We start from the raw sequence: 23,153 nt of genomic DNA on the forward strand, positions 1-23,153 counted from the left end.
GGCGGAGGGCGGCGGCGACTCCGGGACTGTGGGAAGGAGCGGAGGAAATGGCCGGTTTATATAGGGAGGAGCCGCCGCCGCCGTCGTCGCCGCCGAGGCGGGCCGGACGGGGCGGGGAAGCCGGGCCCGGGGAGCGGGGCGGAGGCCGGCGCCGATGCTGAGTGGCTGCGGGCCGGGAGGGGGAGGACCGGCCGACGGGGACCGCCCTCAGGCACGCCTCCCGCCCGCCCGCCCGCCCTCCTCGCCGCCGGCCTTCGCTCCCTCCCTCCCTTCCCCGCCTCCCGCCGCCGCAAGGACCGGCCCCTCGCCACCCCCGTCCTCCCTCCTCACCTCCGCCAAACTCACTCTCTTCCCCTCTGCAAATCCCTACTTCAGACTCACCCCCTCCACCCTGAGCTCCCCTTTCCCCCCCTCTTCACCTCCCCGCTGCTAAACCCTCTTCTCTTCCCCCCTCCTCCGTATATATCTTCATCACCCTATTTATTTGGGCTAATGGGATGGACATCGCCCCGATTCTGTTTATTTGCTATCGTTTTAATGAGACGTTCTTCGCCTCGATTCTATTTCTGGCCGTTGTCCTTGTCTCCCCCGATGAGACTGTAAGCCCGTCAAAGAGCGGGGGCTGTCTGTGTTACCGATGGGTCCATTCCAAGCGCTTAGTACAGTGCTCCGCACGGAGGAAGCGCTCAAGAAATGCTACTGAATGAATGAACCTCGCCACACCGGCTCCTCGGTCCCGCCGAAACTGGGCTTCCCCAACCCCGCCAAAGAAGCGGGGCGGGTGGGGGAAACGGAGGCAGAAAGACGGGAAGAAGCCGCCCCAGTAAGGAGCAACGCCTTGCTTTGTCTCCCTCCCGCCGCTCTCTGTGAATCCAGTTAGACTCTGAGCCCGTCAATGGGCAGGGACTGTCTCTCTCCCTCACCGAATGGCCCATGCCAAGCGCTTAGTACAGTGCTCTGCACGTAGCAAGCGCTCAATAATGAATGAACCCGACCCCAACGGCCGGGCCTCGGACGCGCCCATCGGTGTCCTGCCCTCATTCGGAAAACCGGACGAATATTAGGGTCGGGGAGGGGGGGAAAACGCTTCCCCCGCCTCGATGATGAGTCCGTCATTGGCAGGGATTGCCTAGCTGTTGCCGAATTGTCCATCCCAAGCGCTTAGTACAGTGCTGTGCGCATAGGAAGCGCTCAATAAATAGAAGCAGCGTGGCTCAGTGGAAAGAGCACGGGCTTTGGAGTCAGGGCTCATGAGTTCGAATCGCAGCTCGGCCACTTGTCAGCTGTGTGACTGTGGGCAAGTCACTTAACTTCTCTGTGCCTCAGTTCCCTCATCTGTAAAATGGGGATTAAGACTGTGAGCCCCACGTGGGACAACCTGATTCCCCTGTGTCTGCCCCAGCGCTTAGAACAGTGCTCGGCACATAGTAAGCGCTTAACAAATACCAACATTATTATTATTATTATTAAATAGGATTGAAGGAATGCCGCGGCTCCACCGAGCCCCAGAACAAAAGGAGCGAGCCCCCAGCCACCCAGGGGCTCGGCCCGAGTGGCAGTTTCATGCAGCCATAAAGACCTTTTTATTCAGTAGTATTTACTGAGCGCTTACTATGTGCAGGGCGCTGGACTAAGCGCTTGGAAAGGACAAATCGGTAACAGACAGACCCTGCCCTTTGACGGGCTTACAGAGGAAACCCCCCACCCCCGGCATTCAAGACTCCTCGCTGCGAAGGCCCGACCCTTTTCGTTCAAATGTCACCCCAAGGCCTAGCGCAATGCTTACCCCGGCTGTGGTGTCTAGCAGGGGTTCCTCCCATCTGGGGCAACCCCGACTCATCTTTGGGGAGATCTTGGGGGACAGGAGCTGTTCAGGTCTTCTTCGAGGGCAGGCCGGAATGGTCCATGTGCGTCCCCATTCCTCTTGAGAAGTTTCTCTTTGTGAAATTGTGGCCCCCGATTGTTATTATTAATAATTTCTTAAGCACTGGCTATGTCCCCGATTATTATTATTAATGATTTAAGCGCTGGCCATGTGCCAGGCACCGTTCTGAGCGCTGAGATGGTTAGAAGCAAATTGGGTTGGACACGGTCCCTGTCCTATGCGGAGCTCACGTTCTCAATCCCCATTTTACAGATGAGGTACCTGAGGCACAGAGAAGTAAAGTGAATTGCCCAAGGTCTCAGCAGACAAGTAGCAGAGCTGGGATTAGGAACGCCCTTCCTCCTCAGATTCGCCAAACACTCTTCCCTCCTCCAGAGTCCTACTGAAGGCGCACCTCCTCCAAGAGGCCTTCCCAGACTAAGCCCCCTTTTCCTCAGTTCCCTTTTCCCTTCCGCGTCACCTCGACTCGTTCTCTTTGCTCTTCCTCCTCCCCTCGCCACACCACTGCACTTACGTATATGTGTATCTATAATTCTATTTATTTATATTGATGCTTGTTTACTTGTTTTGCTATCTGTCTCTCCCCGCCCCCCCAAACTGTAAGCCCGCTATGGGCAGGGATTGTCTCTCTTTATTGTTGTATTGTATTTTCCAAGCACTCAGTACAGTGCTCTGCACAGTACAGTGCTCTGCACGCTCTAAGTGCTCAATAAATACAATTGAATGAACCCACGACCTTTTGACTACAGGCCCAAACTCTATCCATTACACCATGCTGCTTCCCCAAGCCTAGAAAAAGAGAAGCCTGCTACATTTTCTGGCAGTTTTTAGATGGCTACAGCAGTAAGCTCATTCTGGGCAGGGAATGTATCTAGCAACTCTGTTATAGTGTACTCTCCCACTGCTCTGTGCACAGCACTTACCTCACCACACAATATGATTGCTATATCCAGTTTTGTCCATCACTTTTCTCTCCCACAGGCTGTGAGGGGAGGACAAGGGGAGGTGAAGGACAAGTTGCTTTGTCTGAGAACAGATCTCACGAGGGAGGCTGTTATGTGATCCCAAATGAAAATGTTAATTGTTTTAAAAACTTTGTTTCTGTTGAAAATCCCAAGCGCATAGTATACTGCATTCAATAGGCACTCGAAGATACACTATTATTATTGATACTACTCTCACCTTGCTGAGGGGATGAAGACTTGATTTCTCATAGCAAAATCGGTACAATCCAAACATATCAGGGAGCATGGCCATTTGGTTATTGTCCAACCCACTGGATAAGAATGAAGGGATGGTAAATCAAAATAGTAGCAAGGGGACCTTGGGGTCCTGGGATACATTCACATCTCCCTTCAGGCAGCCTTTGAAACTCTCCTAGCCCTTCAGATTTCCACATTGAGCTAGCTACTGATGATGATGACGGCAGCATTTGTTAAGTGCTTATTAGGTGCCAGGCACTGTACTAAGCGCTGGGATAGATACAAGCAAATCGAGTTGAGCACAGTCCCTGTCCCACGTAGGACTCAAAGTCTCAATCCCCATTTTGCAGATGGGGTAACTGAGGCACAGAGAAGTGAAGTGACTTCAGACAAGTGGCAGAGCTGGGATTAGAACCCATGACTTTCTGACTCCCAGGCCCGTGATCTATCCACTATGCACGCTGCTTCTCTTACTGTGATTAAGTGGCATGCCTGATCAACCTCTGAGTACAGAATCAATTACGATTAGGGAAAAAATCTCTTGCTAAGACATTGTTGCACAAATATTTAGTTTCAGAAAACAACAATCCCCTTGGAAAAAAGATTTTCATTGTAATACTTTAAACGCCACCAAGGCTTAAATGTCCCAGGTTAGAGAATATCATCAAATAGTAACTGGGCAGATGGCAGGGCCTCAGTGACTGAGGTCATTCCCACTATACTTTTATTGAGCACCTAAGGTATGTGAGGTTTCTACTCAGCTCTTGGTCAAGTTTAACCATGCAACTTGGCCTGACAGTGGCACTACATCAAAGAAAGTTGTAATGAAATAGTAATTCCAAGCATTTATGCAGTGCTCTCTAATCATTAATTATTTATCCTTTGGGTAGAAAAATACACTCATAGTACCAGTGAGGAAACATAAAAAAGGTGAATGGACTAGCCCTAAGGCCACCCAGCAAAGCCAGAACCTTCTCTAGAATGTAAGCACCGCTAGATGGTAAGGTCATCCTACTGAGAGCTCACCTCCTCCAAGAGGCCTTCCCAGACTGAGCCCCCCTTTCCCTCTGCTCCCCCTCCCCCCATTTCTTTGCCCTTCCCCCTCCCCCTTTCCCCTCATTATTTTGTTAATGAGGTGTACATCCCCTTGATTATATTTATCTTGATGATGTTGTCTTATTTTTGTTTTGTTCTGTTTTCCTTGCTGTCTCCCCCGTTTAGACTGTGAGCCCGTCATTGGACAGGGACTGTCTCTACCTGTTGCCAAATTGTACATTCCAAGTGCTTAATACAGTGCTCTGCACATAGTAAGTGCTCAATAAATACTATTGAATGAATGAACTCTTCAAGGACGGGGACTGCATCTCACTTTATTATTGTACTCTACCTAGTAATAGTATTCATTAAGTGCTTACTATGTGCAGACCACTCTTCTAAGTGCTGGGAAAGACTATGGAGGTGGGAGATACAGTCCCTGATGCTTAGCTCAGTAACATATACACACACAGTAAGTACCAGGGCCTAGCACGGTGTTCTACATCCACTAAGTGGTCACTGTATTGCTTGATTAGAATTTGGAGTCTCCATTGGCATATTTCACCAGCAAATTCTTGTAGTTGGTTGGGAGCCCAGGAGTATATGGACTGATCCTTGGTGCTGTGGCTTAAATTTTCCGGTACAAAGCACTGGCTCTTTAAAATTTGGAAATGCTACATCTCACGGGTAAACAACCTTTCCCTTTTGGGAGAGGGCACCAGGGCATCATTTTTAGTGAAATATTACTATTTCAGTAGATTATTTTTGGATTTAAATTTCAGATCTGCCTTCTACTTAAGGAGCAGACCTGGACAAATCAGTAGAAAAGTCAAAACAAACTGGTGGGGGGTGACCCAGCATTCCGTCTAAGTGATAAAGGAAAACAGAAGGAATGAAAAGGAAGCGCAATAACCTGGGCCCAAATCTCAATGATAAAAAGGAGCCTTTTCTGCTTTCAAAACTGTTGGAAAAAACTTTAAGGAGACTAAATACTATTCAACCTAAAAGATTTGTTCAGTAAAAGAAACCGCACGCTTTCTTTCCCTAACCATTTGAACTGCAATGAGGTGGTGCTTTCACTGCTCTGGCAGCTTGAAAATGATTTGGGATGGCAGATTTCTTGAATGGGACTGTGATTCTCAGAACCACGTGCTGATAATACGTAAAATCAGGCCCTAAAACTTTAGCCAGAAACAAACCGTCCTCGTTTCTTATCTGAGAAAATTATTTAATATAAAACAACTTCAAAAATGCGGAACAAAAAAAATCACAAGGATTCACTTATTGCTAAAAGGGTTCATCTGGTATTATTTTTGAAGCATGATTACTTGAATTGAGTGTAGTATTTGGAAATCATTTCCTTGGGGAACAATACTTTTGGCCCAAATCTTCATAGTGCTTACCTGATATGGTCAGTTCTTCTAAAATGCTGAGGTTGGGTCCCCAAAAAACCGCACATTCAAGGACGTATGCATTATTGCATTCATACTCCCAGTGACGCCATCACATGTACAAAACTGATACTTCCAACACCTCATTTCACTGTATCCAGAGGTGTGCACTGTGGGAAGAAAAATTCCTCAGCAGCACTCTACCCCAGTCAGCTAATGAAAACACAAATTAGAAGCCTAATTGTATTTAGCAGCCTCCTGGCTCTAGGGGCAGATTGGGCACCACAGTCAGGATGGTGGTTTATGGAACCATAGGCTACCATGCCCATTTGAATGGTAGTAATAGTATTTATTAAGTGCTTAAGCATTCATTCATTCATTCATTCAATTGTATTTACTGAGCACTTACTATGTGCAGAAACTGAACTAAGCACTGGGAAAGAGTATACAGGTTGAAAGGATACAGAGTGTAAGCTCCTCCTTAGACTGAAGTTCCCCTGTAAACTGTAAGTTACCCTGCAGACTGTAAACTCCTCTGTTGACTGTAAACTCCTCCTGTAGACCTTAAGTTCTTTGTGAGCAGGGATTGCATCTACTCTGTTGTATTTTCCCCAAGTGCTTAGTAAGAGAAAGCACTCAAATACCATTGATTAAATGATTGATTGATGTAGTCTCCCTGTTGGGTCTCAACATTTTTAAATTCCTTCAGTGCTGAATTATGCTAAAAGTAATAGCATATAACTTTTTAAAAATCTCCTTTTAAGACTGCCACTGTGACTCTCTCTCAAATACACACACAAGCCTGTCCCAGAGGATTTCCTCTTAAGACATGTGCTGTTTTACTTCACAGTGTAGTAGCTGGGAGGAGGAGAAATGTTGACTGCCACCTGTCAACCTGGCTCATGACCACAAAGATGGGCTGATCCTACATTAGGGATCTCTGACACCGGTGTGTTTCTCTACTTTCTCCTGTTTGCCCACATAATAAAGATGAGGGGTAAGGCCTTTACTTGGGGAACCAAGATGCCTATGTTCTCTGCTGCCTGACCCCTCACTGGGTGGCCAGCTGAGATGAGGAGGGTTTGGAGAAAGGATGGGAATGGGAGGCAACTGAAAAAAAAACAAACCCCATTAGGGTTCCTCCTATGCCCATCACCACTCACATGCCCACAACCGTCTCTTTTGACACTGCATCGCACCTTCTTCGTACAGATATACACTGTCAAAAGAACGTTCCCTAATTCTGCCATCCCGGTGTAGAAAACATGTTGTGACAACATGGGTTTGGGCAGAAGCAACTGTTATTTTCTTCCTGAGATACCTCGAAACTGATCTCGGGGCAACTTCCTTCACTTCAGGGGTTAGTTCTGTTACTAGGACTAGACTGGAAAACTTTTCACAGAATGCACTTGTACTGTCACAATGGGAACTTCGAAAGTCCCCACTATGATTCATCATCCAGTGGAGGGCAAGGAGAATCTACGCTCATGTGAAGAGGTGTGCGTCTAACAAGGTCCAAACTGCGATCTGTGCATGTGGTACAGGCTTTACACCTGCAATTATTTGGTCTGTACCTCAAATGGTGAAAGGCAAACAAGAGATCACAGTCTGAAATCAATTATTCCACCTCTTGGCTCTCACGTTTTCTTCAGAGGTTAGGATCGTGGCCCATTGATTTCTCAGGCTTCTGAGTGGGAAAGGGACACTTCCCGGCCCGACTGGCTTCTATGTATCCCACCGCTTAGCACACAGTAAGCCCTTAACAAATACCACAGTTATTATTTACTCACCATTTCCCTTTCAATATTTATTATTATTAGAGATAGGCAGTGAGGTTCTGAGGAAGCCCATCAGCCCCCCTGCACAACATATCACCAGCAGGTCACGTGCAGTCTATGAGGCAACTGCGGATGTCTCCCCGGAGTACGCTAGCACCAACAAGAGTCCCAGCCTCCTGAAGTTGAGGCCATGTAGCAATGCAGGACCGGTGGCATCACAGTGTCCCACATTTTAGGGACTGTGCGGATGAGTTCAGTCACAGAGCTGAGGGGTGGGTTGAAATGTTCCATCTTTCGGGGTTTCCGACAAGCACTTTCTTTGAGTTTCACAAATACAAGATTGAGGTTGCATTTGGCTGACTGGTTTTAGCCAGCTTTTCAAAAGAACATGTCCAGCATCTCCATCAGTTTTCTATAGTGGGTTTTCTTCTTTCAAAATTTCCATTTCTGAGGAATTTTTTAAATTCCTGCAACTCCTCTGGTCGTAAGCTCTGGTCCACCCCTGGTGTCAACTTGGAACTCCAAGGGGACACGATGTAACCATTTCGGTAAAGACAAACCCTCTTGCAGAACTCAAAACTGCTAAACATTATACCAAAATATGGTACTATCTGGAAAAAAGAGGAAAGAAAAAACAAATCAGTTGTCAGTTCATAACCAAAATGCTTTAAACTTGGGTTTCATTTAGATTTGTGTGACAGTCCATTTTGAGACACACTTGCACAAGTATGTTTGGAGCAGGAGAGCTTTTTTGAGCAAAATTTTTTGGATAACATTCCATTTCTGGATCAGATCGGGATGGGCCCAAGCTTCCGGCTAAGCACACACCAAATGTTGTTAAGGATTGCTCAATTCAGCTATGATCAGGATTTTTAGAACCACCTATCTCTAGCTTCACTATTTGGCCTTCTTGAGCACACAATGACATCATCCAAATGCCTGATCAACAGTTAAGCATTGCAGGCTTTTCTACACAGAGGACTTGAGTTGTCATCTCAGCCCTAACACTCGCTTGCTGTGTGACCTCAGACAAGCCACTACACTTCTCTGGGCCACGGTTTCCTCAACTGTAATGGGGACTCAATACCTGTTTTCCCTCCTACTTAGACTGTGAACCCCATGTAGGACAGAGACTGTGTCTGATTTGATTAACCTGTATGTAGCCCAGTGCTTAGAAGAGTGCTTGATACTTTGTAAGTGCTTAACACATATAATAATAATGATAATGATAATATTAGTAATAATCCCTCATCCCAGTACCAAGCTAACATACATTTTTTAGGAACTGAGATTATGGGGAAAAAATGGAAATAATTTTATTTCCTTATGAGACCCACACTTATTTTATAGCTTTAGGAACATAAACCATATATGTGAATGAACCACAGACTAATGTAGAGATTTTACTTTTGGTGAAATTTTGAGGTATGAAAGTTTTCACTTCATTCAAACAATAATTACACACAAATATACCTAATTGAGCCATTTCTCTTAAAGGCGATCCCCAGGTGGTTCTTGTAGCGGAACACCTTCCAGACACTGCTTTGGGGGCACTGAGCTTTCTTCCTCCAGCCCCTTACCACCCACCTTCCTGGGCAGTGGCTTGCACAAGTTCAGAATTGCTTCAATCTTTGAATCACTTGTCCAGGGCTCAAGGCCCGTGGTGGTCAGGGAGTCGGGGGGGGGGGGGGGGACCCTGGGCTACCATGGTATTTGACGGTGTCTGTTCTAGGTTACAGGCACCCTAGCAAATCTCCCTCAGTTTGGGTTGGCTGCTGAGTGCAGGCTGGACCCTGGGCCCCATGTGTCCTAGCAACACACCTCTCTCCCATCGCTCAAATGCCATCGGTGCAGTATTAGCTAGCCCTATCCTACATCCATTAGTCTTCACTCAGGCTAATGGGGGACCCATTGATACATTTCTCTGGCAGTGGTGTCTAACGGTGACATATTTGTGTGTGTGTGTGTGTGTGTGTGTGTGTACGTATCTGTGAGGGAGTGTAAGTTTGTAGTGTACAAGAAAAAAAAGGAGATGAGAACAGTAGGATAGACTGCCAACCGTACTCACCTTAAGCAAGTTGGGCATCAATCCATTCCAGAGTCCAAGCACACCCTGGGTCTTGACGATCTGTCTGAAGCAATCTACCATTCCCGAGAAGTGAACGTCTACTCCGCCATAATGGGGAAGGCAGGGGCTCTGAGCCTGGGGAGCGGTAGAAGAGAGTACAGTTTAGGCAACAAGAAACAAATGAACCAGGAAATAGCTTTACTTTGGGTCAGGATTACGACAGGGAGCTCGGTCACAGTAGTTACCTGATACCACATGTGTAAGATGTGCATTTACATGCACTGAAATAGAGCTCTCCGGTCCTACACTGTGATAGACTTAATTCTGCTTGAACTCAGAAAGTAGCCAGTTGTAAAGCCTGAACTGTAAACATTTTTCATTGAAAGTGTCTTCTAAAGAGTTCGGATGAGAAGGGGGAAGCATTCACAGATCTCAGTGTGGCATAGTGGAGACAGCCCATGCTCGAGAGTCAGAGAACTTGCGTTCTAATCCTGGATCTGCCACCTATCTGCTGTGTGACATTGAGCAAGTCACTTAACTTTTCTGTGCCTCAGTTTCCTCATCTATAAAAGAAGGATTAACACCTTTATTCCCCCAACCCCTTGACTGTTAGGCCCATGTGGGACAGGGAACAATATCAATCAATCATTTTTATTGAGCACTTACTGTGTGCAGAGCACTGTACTAAGTGCTTGGGAAAATACAAAATAACAAAGTTGGTAGATCTGATAAGTACTATTGGTAGAGTGAGGGGGGAGGCGATAACAGAGGTATTTTTAAGACTTTTCCCACAATGCAATAATGAAAGAAAATAGAAAGTGAAACCTACATCCTAGTCTCTCTGTCCTAGGATGATCTGAATTCAATTATTTTAAATTTTTGGCAAATGTTTTCAGAAATACAGCACTGTTTCAAAACTGTTTTCCAAATATAGTTTTGGTTTTGTTCCTTTAGGAGACGGGGTGTTTTCCCCACTATCAGTGGAGAGCTGGGGGCTGACTGGGTATATGAACCTCATTTTCTTTTTAAGAAAGGTTGCCTAATCCTACAAGATCACTTCCTCATTCTGCTGCAAAGCTGAAGGGGGCTATGTTTAAAATGGATGCTAAAGGAAATGAACTGTCCCATTCCACCATGAGAGTTTAGGCAGCTAATACTTTCGGACCGATTCCGGAAAGGTCTGTCACGGTAATCGGCTGTAAGGAGAAGTAGCTAATTCTCTTTACTATGAACAGCGGATGCCAAATCACTACCACTGGGCTACCTGCTCAGTTCAGTACTTTGCACACAGTAAAGCTCTCAATAAATATGATTCAATGAATGAACCTATGGATACAGTTTTTACAACCAGATTACTACACGTACAGACCACTACTCAAGATACATTAAAATTCTACCTAGATTCTATCAGTCTTGTAGTTTTTAACACATCTTCCTTTTTCTCAATGACATTGGCAATTCTTCTAACAGTGACCAAAATATAACTCTTTGCTTAATACTGGAAGGGGCAGGACTCAGGTAGATGTTACACTTGGTGAAACATACTATGATCACAAACACTAGCTTTTAAAACCTAATCAAAAAACCCTCTGGGGCAATCACACCCAGCAGATAGAGAGGACAGGTTTTGCCATGCACAGGGGCTCTTATTTCTGTCACACTGACTACAGGGGACTTCCCCTGGCCCCTAAAAGTCAGCAAGCTATGGTTTGTTGGACCAAAAACCATAAATGCCAAAGTAATCCCAAATCCAAGCCAAACTCAATATTAACAGCAGTGATAGAAGGCAGTGTACCCTACTGGAAAGATCAGGGGCCCAGGGTTCTAGTTCCAGCCCTGCCATGTGCCTTCCAAGTGACCTTGGGCAAGTTCTCTGTGCCTAACTTTCCCTACCTGTAAAATAGGGATTAAAATAGCTGTCCACCCTCTCTTAGGCTGGGAGCTCCATGTGGAACAGGGAGTGTGTCCGACCTGATTATCTTTTATCTACCTCCTGCATTTGGCACAGTGCTTGGCACATAGTAAATGCTTAGCAAATACCATCAATTACCATCACCTCATTATGGGTAGGGAATGTGTCTGCAAATTCTGTTGTACTCTCCCAAGTGCTTAGTACAGTGCTCTGCACATAGTTAACACTTAGTAAGTACCATTGATTGATTGATCATAGTAGTAACAATATTTATTAAGTGCCTCCACTCTGGGTAAAGAATACCGGTGACCTGGCCCCCAAGAGGGCTCACAGGATGGAGAGGGTTGGCGGTGGCCAACAGAGGCATAAGGAAAGATTAAAGGAGAAAAATGTAAAACATAAGGCAAGGAAAATGATAAACACAACAAGAGGAGTAGGGTATGGTGGTGGGAGGTGCAGAGTTTCAGGGCCCTTTCGGCTCAGACTTCATGACAGCCACAGCCACAACCACAGCCAGACTCTTCGCAGCATTCTGAGATTTGTGGAGGACTAAGGTGGGTTTAAAGTCCTTCCGGACCACCCTGGCTCAAGGCGGGAAATTCAGTTCCAGTGTTTAATCTTGGGAATCACTAGAAGGAAGAATCTGACCGATCCTTGCTAGTCTTCATTAGGAAAGCAATGATAATATAGAAGAAATCACAAATTGAGGGTGGAAAGATGAAAGGATGGTAGTGGGCGGCTGTGCTATCATCACGATCCCATTCCTGGGGTGGACAAGGGAAAGAGTTCTGCTTCCCAGCTGCTGAATGACAGGGACCAAGGCAGAATCCCTGCAGTAGCACAGTTCTGGAGACTCAAACTCTTACTTGGGATAATCCCCTAAAGGGGCTTTTATATTCAGCTTTACCCTCCTGCACTAGAGCAACTAATGTAGCTCTTTTTACTCCTCAATCTGTTCCTCACTGGACAAAAGAAGGGAAGGGGGGAGTCAAGGGTGGCAAGGGCCACAGAGAAGAGAATGGTTAATAATAGGTCATCCAAGTGCTACATGGATGGGTGTTATAAGAATCTTCATACAGATTCAAGGTTTGGTCTTCCTCATGCAAACACCCTTGCAGAAGTCTTGGTGAAAGGTGGGGGGGAAAGGTAAAGGACGCAAGGCCCTTTCAGGCTGGTCACCTGCTAATGCTCTTATTTCCAACATCAGTAAGAGACAGTCACTCCTTTCAGGAGACTACTTAAATAGCTGCATCTTGAAAAAGTAGCCTGCAAAGGAAGTCAAGGAGTTAACCGATCGAACTTAATCTCTGGGCTACTCCCTACCTAAAAAATAAAATAAGAATCAATCAATCCTACCACTTAGTCTGGAAGCAAAAAGAGCCTTTCCCATGACATGAGAAACATATGACCCATGTTTCTTTTGGCTCTGGCTAGGCCTCAAATAGCTCTGCAATTCCCAGCCAGCCCATTCCAACAGCGTCAGTGGTTACTCTAAGCGTATTGGCATGCGGCTTTCCGTAGCTCAGGAAACATTCCCCTCCGTCACCCCCCGGTTACTGTCCGCTTTGTTCACGTTCTGAAGGAGCGGGAGCGACAAGCTAGCCCAAATCCCACTTAGCACGGACCGGGTGAGGCCAACTAGATCGTCAAACGGGTTAAAACCTTGCAAGAAATAGCCCGCTGCGATTTGGCGAATGAGGGGACATGCTCAGTGCCTGCACTCTGACTTGGGGGCTGGAAGCAAAGGGGGAATGCAGGGATGCTGAGCGTGCCAGCGGAAAGCAGCAAATCAGGTGTGAGCTCTCGCCTCCATCTTCCAGCAGCAGAAGCCAGCGCTAGCTGGACTGAATACAAAACAGTAAATCCCACATAACCGGGAGACAAGGAACTCTCAGTGAGCCAGAGATTAACATTAGAATACATGCCACCAGGTGTACAGGGTGCCATGGGACCGGGGATGTTTGGGCTGTGAAGGGCAATGAAATCAGATGAGGGAAAGTTTAATAGAAAAGAAAAAAAAAGGAACAAGGCAGAGCTGAGCAAAGCCTGGACGGGGGCAGAAAAATGGCCTGCAGAGTAGGGGGACTGATTGGAAAAAGGAAGAGCAGGAAAATACTGTATTATGAAATCAGCAAACACACCATGCAAGTCCAGAAAACTAAGGATTTTTATCAGCTCTATATTTAAATGATTTTAATCTGCTTATCTGTAGCATTCATACTAAAGAGAAAAACAGCATCTCCTATTCTACTTTTTCAAAAATGATCAGCTGTAAATAGTTGGACCAGGATAAATTTCATTGGCAGTGGAAGATAGAAAGATGAACAAATATTAGGGAAGAAACTGTTCAAGAGTATTTAAAGAAAAAACCAAGCTATACCAAAATCAGGCTAGGTACTTATCAAACAGGCAGATGTTATTGTTGAGCTATCATCAATTATTTTGGGGAATCACAGAGAAGACCCTGAGAATAGGAACACGGCAAATTAATTGTCTTTGAAAAAAGGATAAAGGGATGATGACACAAGTAATTATAGATCAGTCAGCTTAACATCCATATCTGGGAAATACATATAAGTCTCAAATACATGATCACACAAACGATTTGCCACCACCTAGAAATTTCTATGATAGTATAGAGCGAAGAACATGTCTCTGTAAGGAAAAAAAATTATGCCATCAACTTTAATTTTCTTTTACGGTAGACTGACACACTCCACCGACAAGGAAGAAGTAAAAAAGCTATTACCTAGATTTCCATAAAGGTACATCATCAAAGGTCCTAAACAGTCTTAATCAGCATAGCCTAGCAATAAGAACACAGGCTTGGGAGTCTGAAGATGTGGGTTCTAATCCTGACTCGGCCAATTGTCTGCTATACCACCTTGGGCAAGTCACTTAATTTCTCTTTGCCTCAGTTACCTCATTGGTAAAACAGGGATTAAGAGTGTGAGCCCCCTGTGGGAAAGGGACTGTGTCCAACCTGATTAGTTTGTATCTACCCCAGCGCTTAGAAAAGTGCTTGATACATAGTAACTGCTTAACAAATACCATCATCATCATCAACATCATCTATCCCCATTCTACAGATGAGGGAACTGAGGCAGAGAGAAGTTAAGGGATTTACTCAAGGTCACACAGCAGACAAGTGGCAGAGCTGGGATTAGAACACAGATCCTTCTGACTCCCAGGCCTCTGCTCTATCCACTAGGCCATGCTGCTTCCCTAACCAATCAGTGGTATGTACTGAGCACTTACTGTTTGACAAGCATTGTACTTGACACTTGGGTCTGTAAACTTGTTTTGGGCAAGGAACCTGTCAGTTTTACTGTTGTGTTGTACTCTCCCAAGCACTTAGTACAGTGCTCTGCACACAGTAAGCACTCAAATACAATTGATTGATTGGGAATGAACAATAGAGTGACAATAGAACAATAGAGTCAAGTTGAGAGGTTCCCAGAGTAGGCACCCACAGCTGGATTTAGACTTCAAGCTGGGGGCAAGGATGATCTAACTATGCAAGTATGACTTCTTTTTCCCTACGTATATCTAAGTACCGAATCTGTAAGACAGAGTTCCTCCAAGTAAACGAATCTTGGTTCAAAACTAACGGATCAAACAAGCAGATTTTCTACTACAGCTCATCATTCCTTCAGGATTTGATCTAGCATTAAAGTATTGCTATGATAATAGCTATCAAAAAAATAAGCCGGGGAAGCACCGTGGCCTAGTGGTAAGAGCACTGGTCTGAGTTCTAATTCTGGCTCCGCCACTTGACGGCGGTGTGACAGTAGGCAAGTCACTTATCCGTACTTCAGTCTCCTCAAGTGTAAAATGGGCATTACCTACCTGTTCTCCACTCTACTTGGACTGTGAGCCTTGTGAAAGGATGGAGGCTGGGTCCAACATGATTACCCCGTATCTATTGCAGAGTTTAGTCCAGTGCTTGGGACATAGCTGGCTTTTAACTGATTCCACTATTATTAGGCATGCTTTGTTAGTCTCCTTATGTTCCAATGAGGAGAACTTATGAAGCCCCGTGTTCAGAGCTGTTGGGGAGAAACTATGGTTTAGTGTGCTGACCGCAAAGGATCCTGAGTTCCATAAAGACCCTTAATGAAGCAACAGCTCCATGTTTCATGCAAGTACTCCTCTCATTCCTTGCATTCTAGATAACTGAGCTTTTGTGGAGGAGAATCACATTTGGAATGGAGTTAAATTTTGATGTGGCCAGTGCCTGAGCAAGAAACTGTGAGCTCTATTTATTACATGACAGAAATAATAATAAAAAATAATAATAATACTTATTATGGTATTTGTTAAGCACTTACTATGAGCCAAGCACTGTTCTAAATGCTGGGGTAGATACAGGGTAATCAGGTTGTCCCATGTGGAGCTCACACTTTAAATCTCCATTTTACAGATGAGGTATCAGACACAGAGAAGTTAAGCGACTTGCCCAAGGTCACACAGCAGACACGTGGCAGAGCCAGGATTAGAACCCATGTCCTCTGACTCCCAAGCCCATGTTCTTTCCATTAAGCCATGGTGCTTCCCTTCAATTTGTATAGCACCTATTTTTTCCACACGTTTTCATAATAGTTTATTTGGTCTTCACAACACCCCAGGGAGTTAAGGAGAAATCATTCATTCATTCAATCGTATTTACTGAGTGCTTCCTTTTTGCAAAGCACTGTACTGTGCTCTTGGGAGAGTACAATATAACAATAAACAGACACATTCCCTGTCCACAATGAGCTTACAGCTTAGAGTGGGAGACAGACATTAATATAATTTAAAAAATTACAGAGAAGGAAAAATTATTCTTTTTTATAGATGAAGAAACCAGAAACGTGAAGTAACTTGCCCCAAGTCATTCAACAAGACCCAGTAGTGCTGGAACTAGAATCTAGGTCTTTGGACTCCTAGACCCAGGCTCCTTCCAACACAACTTCAAGATCCCTTCTCAGCTGATTATCTTATCAGATCAGGTCTGCAAGGGACAACTTACTCTAATCATACCTGACTTCTCTTCCCAGTGTATAAAACTCTTTTGGTACTGTCCTTGAAATCTTCAGCCCCACCCTTTTTTCACTGTATAGCCTGCTCTCAGTGCAAACTCGGGAATCAGCTGGCCAAAGGTTCCGATGTGCTGGCTTGTGGCTCCCTGGTGTTCCTACGGATTTGTCCGGACGGCAGCTTATATAATGGCCATATGCTATCACATGGTTAATTGGTTCTTTTCCCCAAAATGTTTTCAATCTCTGAGTATAAAGTCTTTTCCACATTTTTCCATACAAAGCCACATGCACAAGTTCAACCTATTTGGATCAGTGTCACACTTGAGGAAGTTACAGTGGGGCCTACGGTATATTTAGCATTATCACCATTCCCCAACTTTTAGTTCTTTAAAAAAATCAGAAACATCTAATTTTCCAACCTTTAATCGTCAGGGTGACAGAGATTTGTGCCTGAATTCATATACAGCAATCTAGCTTTCCGACTTTGAATCTGAACTCTTGAACTATGACCCTGCTTTTTTAGCATTTCATTAGATCGCTTATTAAAAAAAAAAATAATGGTACTTTTTAAGCACTTACTATGCGCTAGGTACTGTTCTAGGCACTGGGGTAGATACAGAAGCAGCATGGCTCAGCGGAAAGAGCACGGGCTTTGGAGTCAGAGGTCATGGGTTCGAATCCCGGCTCGGCCACTTGTCAGCTGTGTGACTTTGGGCAAGTCACTTAACTTCTCGGTGCCTCAGTTCCCTCATCTGTAAAATGGGGATGAAGACTGTGAGCCCCATGTGGGACAACCTGATTCCCCTGTGTCTACCCCAGCGCTTAGAACAGTGCTCGGCACATAGTAAGCGCTTAACAAATACCAACATTATTATTAACATTATTAGATATGGGAGAATCAGGTGGGACACAGTCCCTGTCCCACATGAGGTTCACAGCCTTAATCCCCATTTTACAGATTAGCTAACTGAGGCACAGAGAAGTTAAATGACTTGTCCAAAGTCATACAGCAGACAAGTGGCAGAATTGGGATTGGAACCCAGGTCTTTCTGACTCCTAGGCCCATGCTTTAATCGACTAGGCCATGCTACTTGTCTTGGAAGGTCAATGGCAGTTCCTTAACTGAGATGTATTAGAACAGATTTTAGCTGGGAGAAAACAGATATTTTGCTTAGGAAGAAAGCAGAGAAAACTGCCTTTTAAAAAACTTCTAATATGGATATGATCATTTAAGCAAAACACCATACGGGCTAGAGCAGCAAAAATTCTTTTTTGTTCTCATTACTCATTACTCAGATTCTTTGAACGCTGTTTTTTGTTCATGAAAGCAACCTCTTTATTTCCAGAGTAGTTCCCACTTGCGAAAGCTCCTAGAATGTACCCCAAACTCTTCTAGTGGAGGTGGTTGGCATAACCCCCAACCCAATACTGCCTTGGAGGCATGATGAGGATGCGACAGGAAAGAAGGGCTCCTTTTCTGATGGAGGCACCTCTTCTAAATGAGGGTGTACCTTAAGGGAGAGGAATTTAGGCAGCAACATTGTTCTGCTTTGTGCCTTAACACTTAGCTATTCCCACTGTTGTTTGGTAAATTAGTTTGTGCAGTCCCACCTACAGGTCATCATTTTCGAAACAGATAGTGTCATTCACCTAAAAGGCATGGTCTGCTGCACTAGAAAAGGAGGGCGTTCAGGGACTGGATTCACACAACTCTCTCCATCCTATAACTTCGAAAACCTAATACCATCCCACACCAAAAACATGCATACTATACCTCTCACGTCTCTAGCGTGCCCTTCGGAAGCAAAGAGAAAAAGGAAGACAAATAGAGAAGTGAGCTTACAAATGAGACGTGGCAAGGAGTCATTCATTTTTTAAAAAAGGAAAGAAAATACTTATCAGTCATTTGTATGAAAGCACATTTTTCCAAAATTTTCCCAGCCGCATTTGACATGAAACACAAGCTACTGCACCACAATAGGTAGGAAAGTCAGGCAGATGAAAAGATAGGGGAGGGTGGGTGTGGAGCCATTTATAGACCTGGGTAGTTAACTATTTATGAAAAACACCCTTGACCTCAATTGACTTCATGATTGGAATAGAATAATTTCTGAATGTGACAGAGTCAACAAAGGCTAAATCTTTCTGCCATTTCATGAAACAATAAGCTGGCCCACCTTCCCCTGCCCCCCTCCCCCCGAAAAAAATTAATTGCAATCAATCAATAGTATTCACTAAGCACTTAGTATGCGCCGAGTAGTGTACTAAACACTTGGAGAGCCCAATACAACAGAATTAGCAGATACATCACTTGTCCATAACGTGTTTACAAACATCAATCTCGATTACATGCTTTGCGGAAAAAAAAGGAGAAAAAGGCTTGTACTTTGTTTTTTGCTGTTTCCATAACGAAGATTTAATTATTTCTCAAGTGAGTTTTTTTAAGTTAGAAACATCACTAACTTGTCTGCTGTGTAACTTTGGGGGAGTCACTTAACTTCTCTGTGCCTCAGTTACCACATCTGTACAGTGGGGATTATGACTGTGAGCCCCATGTGGTGCAAGGGCTTTGTCCGGTCTGATTAACTTGTATCTACCCCAGCGCTTAGTACAGTGCCTGACACACTGTCAGCGCTTAAATACCATAAAGAAATAATAACGAAAAAGCCCTCCGCAAAAAAACAACAAAAAACCCCCATTAGTGATCTCTGCTCTATCAGACATCCAGGGATGGGAAGATCCTCCAAGAAATTTTCTGTTATTACAGCACCATCTCCTGGCTAGTAAGAGCTAAACCTAGATTTCAAAGCAGCCTACGATGAAATCGCTGGGGTTTATTTTTAATTCAAGAATGACCAAGCACTGTGCCAATTAACCGGTAGAGAGTAACACTGTAACCGCTATGCCAAGAATTCACTTTCTATTTCTTTGAACACTGAAAACTTATGAAGCGGTTCCACTTGAGTCAATTTCTCAACAAATCCCTCTCAAAGTGTTACTTGGCGAGAAGTAATTCAGAATGTCCTCATTCTGGGGGTGGCAAAGGAGGAGGAGGGATGGGGTAATGGAAGGAACGAGCCTTTCTTTGCCTTTGTAATAAAATTTAAAGTTCATCCAAGGGGATTCTCTCCACCCTCCCCCCGGCCGCCCCCCAGCCACCTCCCCCCGACTACCACACTGGAGAAAAGCTCGACTCTCCCCAACCTTCAAAGCCCTACTGAAGGGACACCTCCTCCAAGAGGCCTTCCCAGGCCAAACCCCACTTTTCCCCAGCTCCCACTGCCTTCCACATCACCCTGACTCACTCCCTTTGCTCTTCCCCTCTCTCCCTGCCCCACAGGCCTTATGTATATATTTATATATCAATAATTCTTTTTATTTATATTGATACTTGTTTACTTGTACTGATGTCTGTCGTCCTCCCCCCACCCCCAGACTGTGAGCCTGTGTGGGCAGGGATTGTCTCTCTTTATTGCTGCATTGTACTTTTCAAGTGCTTAGTACAGTGCTATGCACTGAATGACTGACTGAATTAATGAATGACCCAGAGGGAAAATCTCTGAGAATTAATTTTAAGTTTAGAAAATACCCTGCAAAGCTGGAACACACTAGACAGTTCCTTGAGGACAGAGATCATGTCTATTAAACTCAACTGCGCTGTCCAAATTGCTTAGCAGGCTGATCTGCACAGAGCAAGTGCTCAATAAAGGACTAGGGATTGCCTGAGACCTTCTCCCTCTCTTCCCCTATTCCCCCACAGGTAATAATTTGATAGAATCTCACCTTAAACATCTAGCCCCAATATTCAATCCATCAATCATATTTATTGAGCACTTACTACGTGCAGAAGACTGTACTAAACACTTGGGAGAGTGCAATATAACAGAGTTGGTAGGTCCATTCCCTGCCCACAGTGAACTGACAATCTAGAGGGGGAAAATAACAATAACATTTTGAATCAAGTATTCATAATAATCCAAGAACTTATCCTATCCCTCCTTGATTACCGTATCAGCCTCCTTGCTGACCTTCCTTGCCTCCTCTCTCCCTACTCCAGTCCATACTTCACTCGGCTCAGCGGATCATTTTTCTACAAAAACGTTCAGTCCATGTTGCCCCACTCCTAACTCACCTAGCTACTTTCCTACTACAATCCACACACTTTGCTCCTCTGATGCTACCCTACTCATTTTACCTCCTTCTCGTCTATCTCGCTGCCTACCTCTCGCCTATATCCTGCCTTTGGCCTGAAATATCCTCCCTCTTCATATCCAACAGACAATTACTCTCCCCCATCTTCAAAGCCTTACTGAAAGCACATCTCCTCTAAGAGGCCTTTCCTAAGCCCTCTTTTCCTTTTCTTCCACTCCCTTGCTCATCGCCCTGATTTGCTCCCTTTATTCACCTCCCCTCCCAGCCTCACAGCACTTATGTACATATCCATTATTTATTTTTTTTTTATTAACGGGTCTTCCCCTCTAATAATAATAATGAAAAATTATGTATTTAAGCACTTACTATGTGCCAGGCACTGTACTGAGGTCATTGTGGGCAGGAAATGTGATATATTTCACTCTCCCAAGTGCTTAGTACAGTGCTTTGTACACAGTAAGTGCTCAATCAATACAACTGATTGAAAAGAATGCAACTTCAATAGAGTGAAGTGAACAGGACTTTGGGTGCTCTGAAGGTGATGGCGATAAGATTATGCATTTTCCCTCACAGTGGCATCTGATGCTCTCTCTTCTGCATTCATGCCCCCCATTCTGCAAATTTCTTTTAGCCTATAAGGAGAATAATGGGAAGCGACATAAAACTAAAGGCTGGGGAAGGCACCCACCGTCAGCAGAGTCATGGGGAGAGAGGAAAAGATGCTGCCAGGAGGATAGCATCAATTTTCCTCCACAGAGATTTCTGGCTCATCCTTCCCCTGAAGGGCCTGCTTCTTAGCTCTGCATAAGCATTTATTCTCATGTTCCGGTCTTTATTTTAGGAGCCACTGGACTTCTGGGTGCCAACTTATTGATGAATTGTACTTCCCAAGTGCTTGGTACAGTGCTCTGCACACAGTAAGCACTCAATAAATACAATTGAATGAACATGGATGTGGGGGGAGGAGGAGGGCTTGTATGGAGTCAAACTGCAGGCCCTCTGGGGAGAGGATGGAGCACCAGATCTAACTAGTGGAGGAAGTGATAGGCTCATTCCCACAAGTCATCAATTGCTCCAGGCCTGTTAATGTTTAATTCTCTCCTATTTTGGCAGGTAAATTCAGGCATTTGGTATTGTGTGATCAGAGGTGTCACAAATTAGGACACAGTGCTAAGCTATGTGAGTTTATCAAACCTCCTTTACATATAATCTTCCATTAATTTTCCCTGCTAGAGAGGGGGAAACCAGCATTATTATTATTCATTAGGAATTTTTTATAGCATATTTCATATCTGAATTCAAATGCTACTGTAGTCATTTGGGACTGAAGTATTCAAGTGGAAAGGGCTTAGAAATTGTAATGTCATGTCCACAGTGGCCTAGTGGAAAGAGCCTGGGAATCAGGAGACCTGGATCTTAAGCCCTGCTCCACTGCTTGCCTATGGGACCTTAGGCAAGTTCTTTCATTTCTCTGTACCTCAGTCGCCTCACCTGTAAAATGGGAATTCTCTCCCTCCTTTAAAACCCCACTTAAGAAAGGGACTGTGTCTGACCTAATTAGCTCATATCTATCTCAGCGCTTAGTACCATGTTTGGCACATAGTAAATGCTTGATAAATATCACAATTATTACCACAAATATAAAATGGTTCCAAGATAACTCTCTGACCTTATTCAGAATAATGCTTGGTTATTCTTGTATTACAAATTAAGACCAAGAATATCACTTGACCTCTGAGCATCCTCTTCTAAAGCACTCCGATCCTGGCTCGCACTGAGCCTCCCAGACCACTCCACCAGAAGTCCTCCAAGTTGGCGCCTTCCCTCTTTGCTTCGACTCTCAGGGCTCTGCCGCAATTGACTGTCCCCGATAGTTCTCTCCACCAGACAGGACTGGTGCGTGGCTTCTAAAGTTCTGTACTGCCCCTCCATTTTGATTCTCGGGACCATCGGCATCCTTCCCAAATGGACTGTACTCCATGCTTCCTCCCTGAGATCCCGCACTGGCTCTCCTCCGTGTCACCGAGTAGCCTCCATCCCAGCCTATCCTGCAGCCCCCAGGCTGGTGCTGCCTCCACAAGACCCCCAGGAGACTGCAGTGACTGCTGCTGTAGTGGAGCTGTGGACTCGGGAGTTGTGAGGAGCCTGAAATTCTGCTCCTTTTACCGTAATGTCCCCTGATCTCTGTTTCTGTCTTTACGTTGCCCTGTGTTTCCTTCACATCTCCTTATGTGTTTGTCTCCAATCCCCTTTCCCCCATCTTATTATTAGGTTGTGAGCACCCCCAAAGGACAGGAACCATGTCTAATTCTCACCTGGGAATTTTTTCCTGATGCTCAATATAGTGCTTTGCACATACTAAGCACTTATTAAATACTATTACTCCTACTACTGTAAGTTCAAAATTATAAATCAGCACCCAGTACAGAGTACTGAATCAATCCACAGTACTTAATGAGCACTTACTGAGTGCAGAACATTTTTCTATGGCCTTGGGAGACTACAACAGAATAAGTAGACACAATCCCCACTCTCAAGGAGCTTACAATATGTACGTTCAGAGAGATTACTTATTTCCTCAGGTGATAATCAGGGTTTTCCCTAAATGCAAGTTATTAACACTCCTATTCAGAATGTAGTGTACTGGGCAACAGGATAGGAAGAATCATTAGATTTGGTGTTGACCAAACGCTAGAAGAAAAGATAATC

The 23,153-nt window shown here is 44.8% G+C and overlaps 1 protein-coding gene across 1 annotated transcript in view; it reads right to left on the reverse strand.

The window, feature by feature from the left end:
- Window positions 1-7,305: 7,305 nt before the first annotated feature.
- SLC25A43 (solute carrier family 25 member 43) overlaps window positions 7,306-23,153 on the reverse strand; it is a 34,904-nt gene continuing 19,056 nt past the window's right edge. The window contains exons 4-5 of the mRNA XM_029067945.1: window positions 9,360-9,494; window positions 7,306-7,902 (exon numbers count right to left, since the gene is read on the reverse strand). Of these exons, the coding sequence (XP_028923778.1) occupies window positions 7,696-7,902; window positions 9,360-9,494 (342 nt within the window). The 3' untranslated portion in view covers window positions 7,306-7,695. The remainder of the gene's footprint in view (window positions 7,903-9,359; window positions 9,495-23,153) is intronic.

The sequence above is a fragment of the Ornithorhynchus anatinus genome, chromosome 6, assembly GCF_004115215.2.
Source record: "Ornithorhynchus anatinus isolate Pmale09 chromosome 6, mOrnAna1.pri.v4, whole genome shotgun sequence".
Lineage (NCBI taxonomy): Eukaryota > Metazoa > Chordata > Mammalia > Monotremata > Ornithorhynchidae > Ornithorhynchus > Ornithorhynchus anatinus.